Here is a 12,634-nt window from a genome sequence, read left to right on the forward strand (position 1 = left end):
AAACCATTGCATAGTTATCAATTTAACTATCTTCTACCCTGATGGAAGCAGCCCTGAAGCAGCCTCATTTCACCAGCCATTAGCCAGAAGACAAAAATCTTTCTCTCTTCACGCAAGGCTGCACTTCAGAATTCTAGCTTATTATTTCTAACATTGATAATAAGGGTCATGGGAAGAATGATGTCTGTATAGTGACATCAGATATTTTTAAGGAAACATATCTAAATAGATTTTTAAAAAAACAAGAAAAAGAAAGAATGTGACTTTAAAAAGCAGCAAGAGATAACTTTGCTTCTCTCTGCTTTACTGAAATTTAACATAAGCATATAGATAGTTTCATCAATTATTGAGTGACAGTCTAGGTTAGTGAAAAAGGGATGAATTGGAAGTTTTATTTCTGAAGTTTTGAATATAAATCGCTGAACAGACTAAGAAATAGCATGTCAAAATCTTCAGAATTATCTCTTTCCTTAGCTGTTTCTTTTCTTTACAGAAAGAGTGCCATAAAAGTCTCATGCTTACGTATTTCACTTCCATAACATACAACTTTCAATATTATTTTATTACTGGGGAGATTTGGATAGGAGTCACATTTATCTTTTCTTCCCTTTGAATATGCTCATGTTCAGAATAATTACTGCTTGACTTTTTCAGTTATACCTAAATTATGCTGTTTAAAAAATTATTTAGCTAGCATCTGATATAAGCAATTGTACCTTACTTTTGCTAATGCATAATGTTTTAGGAACCCCCTAGCTCCACAAGGCAGGTATACAACTTGCTTTGTGACACGTGTAGAAATAATAAGAAGGGAAGAATTGAAAAATGAGTACTTAACATGTTTAGCTATACATACATTGTACTAACAATAAAGAATCGTAAACATCAAATTTCAGCTACAGTTACTAGTGCCTGCCTTAGAGCTACAGCAGAATGAAGACAGCATCCTTTTGTTAGTCATGCCACCAGTTACCAAATTGACACCTAGGGTTATCTTTCCAGTCTACTGTGGCAGCAAGATGGCAATAGCCATGGAGGTTCTTACCTCACCCTTTGCCACAGCCTTGTCAGCTGTGTACCATCCCTGCAACTCTTAATAATGGGTTACAATCCTAAATGTGCATACTTCATCTCAATAAGCACAAGACTTTTAAGAATTTAAGGCAGGACAAGAAGCAATGGATGGAAACTAATCAAAATGAGAACCAACAGAGAACTAAGGAGAAATTTCCTGACAGTAAGAACAATTAATCAATGGAATGACTTGCCTCCAGAAGTTGTGAGTGCTCCAACACTGTAGGTTTTTAAGAAGAGATCAGACAATCATTTGTTGGAAATGGGTTTCTTCCTTGAGCAGGGGATTGGACTACAAGACTTCTTGGTCCCTTCCAAGTCTGTTATTCTGTTATTCTGCTTTTCTGCTATACTTGCTTTAATAATGCATATGAAAGTAAGCCATTAAACTAAATGAAACAGCCCTGAAGCAAAGAACTATTGGAATAAAATTAAGCTATGGTTGGAGGAAATGATACAACAACGCATGGATTTTAAACCAGAACTGTTCCTATTGGGTATCTTACCAGAGAAAATTAGTAAAGAAAATATATATCTGATTGTACATGTAATAACAGCAGCAAGGATTGTCTATGCACATAACTGGAAAGCAGAGAATATACCATCAGAGGGAGAAGTAATTAAAAAAAATTTAGATTGTGCAGAAATGAATAGATTAACTGTGATGATAAAAGAAAGAGAAGACTCGGAATATTTTAAGATATGGAATCAATTTTATTACTGGTTGGAAAAGAGATATAAATAAGTTTTAAAAGAGTAGGGGGGAAATGTTGTAACTAGAATATTATATTAGCTAAAATTTCTGTAATGGATTTAGTGAGTACGAAGATACAGGAGATAAGAGTAGAGGAGAAGATTTTTGGAGATAACACTGAAATGTCACATGTAAGAAATGAATGATGTGTTAAATGTTTATTTGTCTTAAAAAATAAAAAAAAAACTCTAAAAAAACTAAATGAAACAGAACACTCATGTGTCACAAAGTTGCAAGGCTCAACCTACATATCTGGTTGCAACAGTGGTGGGTTCCTCCTGGTTCGGCCCGGTTCTGCCAAGCCGGTAGCGGTGATGATATGATGTCACCAAACCGGTTCCGGAACCTCCTCCGCCCCCTGCCCCCCACCTCTCCACCACCACCCACCCCCCCCTCCCCTGCATTATTCTTACCTTTTATTTGGCCCCACTCCCAATCTATTGCTGCCTCCTGAGTCCCAGATGATGAGCTATAAGGAAAAAAATTGTTTAAACTCTTGCCGCAGGGCTTCAAAGGGCTGCCCTACACCTGATCAGTGTTAAAAGGCAGTGTGGTGGTAGACTGGTGCCTCCAAAAACAAATGAGTAGACCGATGCCTGCAAAAATAAATGGGTAGACCGGTGCCTCCAAAAACAAGTAGACCGGTACAGCTCTGCAAGCAGTTAAAAGCCTAGTAGACCAGTACCTCTGCTAAATCCTAAAGAATTGTCACATGACCATCAAGCCATGCCCACAAAATAAGCCACACCCACAGAACCGGTAGTAAAAAAAATTAGAACCCACCCGTGGATTGCAAGTCCTAATTTTGAAGACTTATGGCGGGTGGGATGAACATGTATTGTAGCTTGTTCCTATGAACAATGCAACGCCTGTCTAATTTAAGCAGGTTAATTTGAGAATTGCTACCTAGAACTCCAAGTTGAAATACATGAAAATTTAGCGTCTTATATGAAAAAACTGTGCCTTCTGACCTTGAGCCCCCCCCCGCCCCCCCAAATCATATGCATTAACAGATTTTTGTAAATGTTGACCCCTTAGTTCTCAACATATAACTATTCATTTAGTGTCCATTTGAAGTTACAACTGGAAAAAAGTGACTATTTTTCACACTTATGACCATTGTAGCATCCCCATGGTTACGTAATCAAAATGTGGGCATTGGCAACTGGCATGTATTTATTTATGACACTTGCACTATCCCAGGGTCATGTAATTACCATTTGTAACCTTCCCAGCTGGCTTCCAACAAGCAAAGTTAATGGGGGAAGCCAGATTCACTTAACAACCCCGTGATTTACTTAACAACTGCAGTGTTTTGCTTAACAACTGTGGCAAAAAAAAAGGTTACAAAATGGTGCAAAACTCATTCAAGAACTGCTTTGCTTAGCAACAGAAATTTGGGGTACAATTGCAGTCATATCTCAATGACTGCCTGGTATACAAATATGGTTGAAATCTGGATGAGCCAAAACTTGATCAGTTTGTATTTGGGAATCCCACAATATTTTAACCTGCTCGTTTTCAACTACTTTTTCACCTCTATGTTCCCATCATATATTTTCATTTCTGGCACATGATAATTTTCACAGATGTTTCTGTGAATCATTTTGGCGAATGTGCAATGTTTGAGAATGAAGTATTCTTTTTAATCAGGAAATCCTTTTTTCTCCTTAAAAATATTTTTTTAAAAAAATATGGCATGTATACTTTATTACTTTCACGAGAGAAATGTCAAATGGAGATATGGGAAAAGGATGTCAAATGGCCAGAAATAGAAATATTCCTTTCTCATTTTTATTTTTTTTCCCCTCTCTTTTCTTATTTATTTTAGTTTTTAGAATAGAACAAAACCAAAAGTTTTGAAGTAAAGTTACAATACATTAAAATAATTATAATTAATATATCAAATTACCATCCAAGATGGATACTAATGACATTTAATTAAGGTTGAAGGCATGGTTGAAATAAAACTGCCATCAGTAATTTTCTAAATGCTATGAGGAGTTTTATGACCCTTTAGGGTAAACCTTGAGAAATTCAAAAGTGTTCCAATAACTATATATTTTTTTTCCTAAAAAGAGACAAAAATCAACATTATGGACTAATGATATCTCCAGACTTTTAGCCCTGGGAAACTAGGAAGATCCCTTCCAATATTGGATCAAAGTATTTCTTGTAGAAGAAAACATACCCTTGATGGGAGCTAGGATATTACCATGACCAAGAGCATCTGCAAAGCCCTTCCATGAAAATTAGGTATCTTTATATTATCCCCGTAGAAAAGTGATATTATAAATGGCTCCCTTAAATCCAGCATTAATTCTGACATTAGATGTACATCAGCAACATCTCGGTTCTTGCAAAAGTGTGTATATACAACTGCCTTTTCTTCTATTCTGCTATTCAAAATGCTACATGGTCTTTGAGACTGGGAATTTGTTTCCTTTTTCACTATTGATAAGCATCCTGTATCCTTGGCACTGGGTTTTGAAAGTAATTTGGCAAGCTATGGCTATCTTTTAAGACAATCCCTACTGTGAACAGGAAAAAGACTGGGGTTCATGGTGTTGGCTGGTGAGCAACTTTTATCCTTCCTCACTAATTAAGTGGAGAAAATACTAGCTATCTCAGTGTGCGTTCTTGAAATGATTACATAAGAATTATTATTTGTTCATGTATTAAATTGCCACACTGCCCATCTCACCAGAGTGATTCTGAGTGATTTAATAACAAAATAACTTAAAATGGGACTAAATGTACAGTTAGACATAAAATTAAAAGCAAGGTTAGAATGTACAAGTTAAAAGTCAGAATCTGTTGGAAAGCAGTCGTACCATTCAGGAGGAGGAATCAAATGAAGACTTAGCTGGAGTTCTTACATAAACAGAAGAGGACCAGGTCTGAATTCTCCCCCCCCCCCACACACACACACACTTTTTAGATGCTGTTGGACTTTATCTAGTCTTTTGCAGGGGCAAGCCACCAGCCTGGGAAGATTACTGTGAAATTGGCACAGAACAATAAAGTTGGTAGTATCAACTCTACAGTTGCGGGTCTGGTCATTCATGCCTGACAGAATCAAAGTTGAAAAATTCACAAGGAAGCAATAAAACCATACAGACTTACTGTATATATCTAACTGTAATAAAAATACCAATTACAAATTAAGACTAAAAGATAGAGCGGGAAGGAGTAGGATGAGCTGGGGGGCGGAGCTGTGGTGGCTTAGTGGTTAGAACGCAGTATTACAGGCTAATTCTGCGGACTGCCGACTGACTGCAATTTAGCAGTTCAAATCTCATCAGGCTCAAGGTTGACTCAACCTTCTGTCCTTCCGAGGTCAGTAAAATAATGACCCAGATTGTTGGGGCAATGTGCTGATTCTGTAAACTGCTTGGAGAGGGCTGTAAGGCACTATAAATCTAAGTGCTTTCTGCTATTGGCCCATCTTCAATATGATACTCTTCTAACCACTGTCAGAACCAAGTCTTCAGATTCTTGTGGCAGATCAGGAGGGTGGGAGCTAATTTCACCCTGGGAGGGCAAGATGTTTGAAATATTGCTTTATTTAATGTGCAATTATTACTTAATTTTTATTTGCCTATAGACTATCCTAAAGTCAGTGGGCAGATTAAAGCAGAATCCGATATGAATAATTTATGTACAAAGCAGAGACATCAATAGAGGAAAAAAAAACAACTTTAGCTCATTTTTTCTGTAATACAACATTCTATCTTTTGCAAGATAGTATATTTTATTTAACTTCTCATTATTTTATTTAACCCTTCATTCATTTCTCTTCTTTCTAACTTATCTCTCACTTAAGTACTTCACTCTCCTATTTCCACCCTTTATCTCACTTACTGACATAGGATTGAATGTCTTCACGTCAACCTAAGACATTCTACCATTTCTTGCCTGAATACACCTCCACCCAGCATCCCTTGAGCCTTATTAATAGGCAGGAAAAACTGTTCCTAATGAATCTGAGCTGATGAAATATATCTCATATATATATATATATATATATATATATATATATATATATATATATATGTATGTATGTATGTATGTATGTATGTATGTATGTATATATATGTATATATATATGTGTATATATATGTGTATATATTTGTGTGTGTATATATAAATATATATGTATATATGTATATATATATATATATATATATATATGTTTTCTCAGGTTTTCGCGGGTGTTTGTATGTAGGTCTTTGGTTATTCGGGTCTTCTCCCACGTAAGATTGGAAGTGTCTTGGCGACGTTTCGATGAAGTCTCATTCATCATCTTCAGGCTGGTGTTCTCGGCTTCGTGCTTCCAGGAGCAATGTGAGATCTCAGCTGTCTGTTCCTTTTAACTGCTATTGGGGGTGTGAGCTGATTGGGTGGGGACTTGGCTGTGTTCTGATTGGGTGGAGGTGTGTTCTGATTGGTTAGGGGCTTGGCTGTGCTCTGATTGGATGGGGGGTTGGTTGTGCTCTGATTGGCTGGGGGTGTGTTCTGTTTGGGTGGGGGCTTGGTTGTGCTCAGCTTAGTCTGAGTTGCAGGGGGATTTGAGCTGGTGAGCTGCGTTGTTGTTGTTTGGCTTCGTGTTTGTGGCCGTGCGAGCTCTTCATGGTGGGTGTCAGTCTGCTTCATGTATGGATTGGAGGGGTTTAAAGTGGCTAATGATGCAGCTGTGGTCTGGCTTCTGGTCCTTGGTCGTGGCTCATTATCAGTGTGGGTTTGAGTCTGCTTTCTGCGTGGATGTGTGGTGGTGACATCCTGTGTGGCTCTCGTGAGTGTGGGTCTGGTGTCATTTGTCGTGTTAGGGACTCGTTTGTCAATAAGGGCGGGTTTCCAAATGGCTGGTAGGGGGGAGGTATCGTCTCGTTTGTTCATGCTGTGTGGGCGTTTTTCTATCTCGATGGCTTCTCTGATTATTCTGTTGTTAAAGTGTTCAGTTTTGGCGATAGTTCTGGTCTTTTTAAAGTCAATATCATGTCCTGTGGCTTTAAGGTGTTGGACCAGGGAAGAAGTTGGTTCCTCTTTTCTGACTGAGTTCTTGTGTTCTTCTATGCGTGCACTTATTCGTCTGTTGGTTTGTCCGATGTATGTAGTGGGGCAGGCGGTGCATGGGATTTCATATACTCCTTGATTTTCTAACTCAATTTTGTCTTTGGGGTTCCTTAGGATGGTGGATATTTTTCGGTTTGTGCAGAATGCTGTCTTGATGTTATGTTTGTGGAGGATTTTGCTTATTCTGTCTGTGGTGCCTTTTATGTATGGGAGGAGGGCTTTGCCGTTTTCTTGTTCTCTGTCTTGGATTTTAGTGGGGGTTTCTTTTTGGATTAGGTTGGTGATCTTATTTCTTTGGAATCCATTGGATGTTAGTACGTTAGTAAGAGTGTGTAGTTCGGTTTTTAGGTGTTGTTCGTCAGCTAAGCGTTTTGTTCTGGAAATGAGTGTCTTGGCTACAGAGTTGATCTGGGCAGGGTGGTGGTGTGAGAGTGCGTGCAGATAGCGGTTTGTGTGTGTTTTCTTCTGGTAGATAGTGTGTCCTAGGGAGCCATTGGATTTTCTGTAGACTAAGACATCCAGGAAGGGAAGTTGGTTGTTCGCTTCTGTTTCCATGGTGAACTGTATTTTGGGGTGTAGGCTGTTGAGGTGTGTGAGGAAGTTGTCCAGTTTTTCTTTCCCATGAGGCCAGATTATGAAGGTGTCGTCCACATATCTGAGCCAGAGTTTGGGTTTATGATCAGATTTTTCTAGAGCTTGGGTTTCAAAGTATTCCATATAGAGGTTGGCAATGACAGGTGAGAGGGGTGATCCCATGGGTGCTCCTTCTGTTTGTTTGTATTTCTGTCCATTATAGATGAAGTATGTGTTGGATAGGCAGTGGTTGGTCAGATCTAAGATGTGCTTGGGGGGGTTATATTTGTTTTGGATAACTGTCAAGGCTTATATATATATATGGGGGGGGGGTTAAATGCCTAGGGGAAATGGCTTCAGAGAATGACTAAATGTTCCCATCCCATTTAAAAAAAAAAAATTCACAAAAACTACTATGGCTGGGCAAATCAAAATTCAGTTCTCTTTCCTGTATGCTACCATAAGGTAAGAAATGTATTCAAAGCCAGCTGTTTAAGCAAACTGCCAATAGAAGATGAAATGCCTTGTATTCCTCAGATGTGAGCTCAATATGGAGCTGTCTGGATGTCTTACAACTCAGTCATGGATCCTAATGCAAAATCTAACACACTAGGATATTGGCTTTCTGATTTTCTCCAGAGGGACTCAGAAGTACAATGATTCGTACTTGCTGTTGTTGCCACCTGAAAACAGGCACTACAGAATTAAAACACTAGGGGATTTATTTATATACTGTAGTGTTCAATAACTTTTCATTTAAAAGATACTTTATTTCATTGTGGTTGTTTACACTGAAAGCTGCTGAATCAAAGAATTCAAAAAATATAAACTAAAATATGGACAGCTTTGTCTTGGTAAATATCATAGGGACCAAGAAATTTGAAAGGTTTAATAATACAAATTCAAACCACAGCAGACCTTCTTCGCTCTGAGGGCCATAATAATTACAACTGGAAAGAAGTTGGATATATTAAGTAGAAATCATCCGAGTTCTGATTCTTATATATGAGGATCTATATGCAGTCCATTTTCTGTTCATGAAATGTTTTCCATCCTTTCCCATCAAAGTCTAGCAAAGAAGAATTCTTGCACTGTGTGATGCGAAATATTTGTCCATTTCTATACTAGCCCATCTTCCTTAGGAGTCCTCATTCAAATTGGAAACTAAGGGTTACTTGGCCTTCTATTTTGAGTCCTCTCCCAAGAATACATATTCGGTTTTAGTGGATTAACTGTTGTGCTTTATTATCACAAAAAATAATAAAACAAAACAAAACAAAATAAAATAAAATAATAGAAAAGTTTAGAACATTAAAAACCAGAAAAGGATCATGAATATTGAGAACAAATAAAATCAACCTATCCTTTTAGCATTTAAAAAAAATTGCCATAAAGAGTGTGTACTAGTTTAGTACATTATTATATCTTTAGATTATCCCTTTATGTATTCAGTTACTAATCGATAGTCTGCTATCTTATCTTATTATTCAGAAACAATCTTTTCTCCCTTCAGTTCTGTCCACCCCCTAACCCCAGATATTTTCATTAACAAAAGGGAATCTATTTTTTCTAATTAAAAAAGGGATTAAAAGGTTTTGATTTTGAGATCTATATATAGTTACCTAAGTATGAAAAGTGGAACCTAAATATAAAGTCTAATTTTAAGTCTCATGTACATTGTGATCAGTGTAGATTTTAAATTTAAGTTGCAGGTAAACCCGAAAATATCATTGTTAATGTGAGGACTGATTGATGGGCATCATTTCCATGACCTAAATAATCTTCTTTTGGCTGCTTTATATTAGATCTTTCCAGAAATTCAGTATGCAAAAATCATTAATAGGATAAATTGCAGCAGCACAAATACACCACTGTGTGAATCAGAGGTGGGTTTCAGCAGGTTCTGACCAGTTCTGGAGAACCGGTAGTGGAAATTTTGAGTAGTTTGGAGAACCGGTAGTAAAAATTCTGATTGGCCCCGCCCCCATCTATTCTCTGCCTCCCAAGTCCCAGCTGATTGGGAGGAAATGGGGATTTTGCAGTATCCTTCCCCTGGAGTGGGGTGGGAATGGAGATTTTACAGTATCCTTCCCCTGCCACGCCCGCCAAGCCACACCCGCCAAGCCACACCAGAACCGGTAGTAAAAAAAATTTGAAACTCACCACTGGTGTGAACCTATTGATGCTCTTTTGAATGCCTGAATGGAAACCCAGCACCATGAATGTTCAAATGGATGAATCCCATATCAGGATTGAAAGTGTAGCCTGAATAGGGCTAGTATAATAGTGGAAACAGCATCAAGGAGCAATGGCTTTACCTTTTGCATTAACTGATAGTGTCATTTAAACATTTCAGTTTGTTTCATAAAAATCTCTTGCCTTCTGGACTGAATTACGTAGGTATCTCTTTTGTTTAAATGTTAGATACTCCTTCCAATCTGTCAAAGGCTGTGACTACGATGCATTCTTCTTTGGCTGCTAGAGCTCTACTCGCAAATTACCCACAAATCCCCTAGGATTGTGTGAAACTACCATCCAGAACTCAAATGAGTGATCCCATAACTTATCTCAAAGAAGATCCGTCGGCCAGGGCTCAACTCCTGGCTGCCAATCTTTAGCTCACAATTGCCTCTGCAGTGCAGAGGTATATTAGTTCATCATGATCTCCATCCAGAAGCCAAAACCTAAAAGATTATGAAATACATTTCCCAGCTGCCCCAGCAAACATGGCCAATGTGAAGGGTTATGTATAGTCCATGGTACACATTCAATTTTAGAATGTCACAGAGTTGTCGTGGCCCATAATGTTTACCTCAAAGACATGACCATTGCAAAGGGAAACATAGCTAATTTAAATCATAGAGCTGGGAGGAATGATTGAGGCCAACTCCATGCTCAAGAGCAAGGTTCTAAATTAAAGCATTCCAGATGGTGAAGGTCCTTCCACCTCTCTACACAGTTAGTCTTACTTTAAGTTCTTAAACTGGTCTTAGTTTTGGTTTGGTTTGTGATATTGTGTATATGTGTATTTGCTCTCCATAATAACTGCTGTACAGGCTGCAACATCATTTGTGGCATGAAGAAGAAAAAAGATCAATGTTTTTTTCTAGCTACTGTAGCATCAGGAATAAAGGATAATTTTCAGAAAATGTGCTTTGGTGAGGAGCTTCCAAGACCTTTGAAGCACCCAGCCTCAGAAAGCAGAAAAAGTTAATTCTTTCCCTTTCCTATAACTGTAAATAGCTATTGTGACTTCATAGGAGAAGCTAATGTAACCTCATTTTCAGGCAATTTATTTGATAGGAATAGGTGCAGAATACCCCAAGTATTATTTTATGGGATACTGTATCCCATAAGTCTGATATGAGATACTATTATTCACTGTATGCTGAAGTTTTATATTTCTCTTTTACTAGTTGTTAGTGAAACAAATATAACATTTCTAACCAATTACTACCAGTAGTCTTCAATATTTTCAAACTTAGAGAAACAATATTTGTTTGTTTTTCTGTTTCTTTTACTACATTGTTTGATGAAAAGAATGGTAGATTAACACAGATTAACACAGAATAACACAGAATCTTTTAATGTAAACATATTGTGAAATCCTCATATATTTCTATATTCTGTACTTGTACTTGTACTTCTATAAATACATCCTGTAATTAGTGTTGTATTTCTGGCAATAAGGGGAATGCAAAATATTTCAAGTTGCTCTTTGTCTAATTTGGTTTGGATTAAAACCCAAGATAAATATTTGCATTTTATAGTTAAATTTAGGATGAATGTCTGCTCTCCAAATAACCTTACCAATTCATTTATAAAACATTTAAAGATTGCTTTGGAAAACACATTGAATTACCATTCTATTTCATTATAGTGGTTTCTATTTTCCTGATTTTAAACTATATCACTTGACTTATTTGTTAATGTCAATAATGCAATATATTAGAATAACTATATTAAATATGTGCTATTAGGGACCCAGTTAGATTTATTATTTGACTCCCTTGAAATTTTGGCAAGAGCTTCATCCCAATTACAATATAAATATTGTGATTTTTTTAGCACCTGTGGTTATACATATTTAGACATTCTTGGGTAAGAAAATAAATGTTCCTAATTGAATGACATATTTTAAATAAAAAATGTAAATACTGTTTTCAATACTATGCAAAAGTTGACAAAATACTATATTTTTCCCCATTCAGGTTCTTTTTGGGGTTTTTTTTTTTCAGTTTTACTTTATTTTCCACTATTCATGCCATTTACTACTTTGTAACATTTAGTTAATTATAAATATAATTTCTATGTACTACACAAATCAGTTTTGTATGTTTCCTTTTCCTATTTTCAATTGTAAGGAAACTAATAAAGCTGAGATTAAAAAAAAAGAATTATAATTCTGATTTGCACAACTGCAGGACTTAGTGCTGCTTTATAAAGTGGTTTTTCTTCTTGAAGAATACATCAAATGGATTTATTTAGTTGTTTTCTATATGAAAAAAGCTTTTTTTCCCTAAACTAAAATGTCAATCTATATTTCTCAAGGTGAATTGGATGGCATTTGGAGTAATTATCTATAAAGTATTTCGTCAAACAGCCATGCTAAAGCCAGAAGTTAGCTGCTATGAAAATATAAGGTAAGAGACAACTTTGAGAGAATTATTTGGCAGCATGTTTTAAATTGTTACCAAGCAATGTTAGTTTTAGCTAACTACAACTCTTTGAAGCATTTTCAGTTTCTTAATGTAATAAGAAAGGACATCCTCACTGTATTGCATTAAAGTATTTACTTTGCTGACCAATGCCTAAATTCCACAGGATGATTTTTTTACAAAAACATATTGATATTTTACCCTTTATAAGGATCTCTTGGGAACAAAATAAGAGTAAAACAAAAAGATCTCCTGACATCACAAAATACCGAGACATTTGCAAAAACATTATTTCTTCTTGTATCAATATTTCTAAGATACGTTAAGTTTTTCAAATGAGAAACTTCGGTTGCTAACTATTCTGCTTCTGCAGCTGTTGGCTGGGAAGATGGTCCCTTTAGATCGGGGGTGTCAAACTCGCATCGTCACAATGGTGTCACATGACATATCAAGACTTTTTTCCCCTTTGATAAACCGGGAGTGGGCATGGCCAGCGCAT

General features: G+C 36.7%; 1 protein-coding gene across 1 annotated transcript in view; it reads left to right on the top strand.

Annotated features, from left to right (window-relative positions):
* Positions 1–12,634, top strand: part of ADGRL4 (adhesion G protein-coupled receptor L4) — a 101,925-nt gene that overhangs the window by 83,356 nt on the left and 5,935 nt on the right. Inside the window, exon 14 of the mRNA XM_070939438.1 lies at positions 12,029–12,120. Coding sequence (XP_070795539.1) covers positions 12,029–12,120 — 92 coding nt within the window. The remainder of the gene's footprint in view (positions 1–12,028; positions 12,121–12,634) is intronic.

The sequence above is a fragment of the Pituophis catenifer genome, unplaced genomic scaffold (genome assembly GCF_029215685.1).
Source record: "Pituophis catenifer annectens isolate HBS135680 unplaced genomic scaffold, rPitCat1.0.hap2 SCAF_3, whole genome shotgun sequence".
Taxonomy (NCBI): domain Eukaryota; kingdom Metazoa; phylum Chordata; class Lepidosauria; order Squamata; family Colubridae; genus Pituophis; species Pituophis catenifer.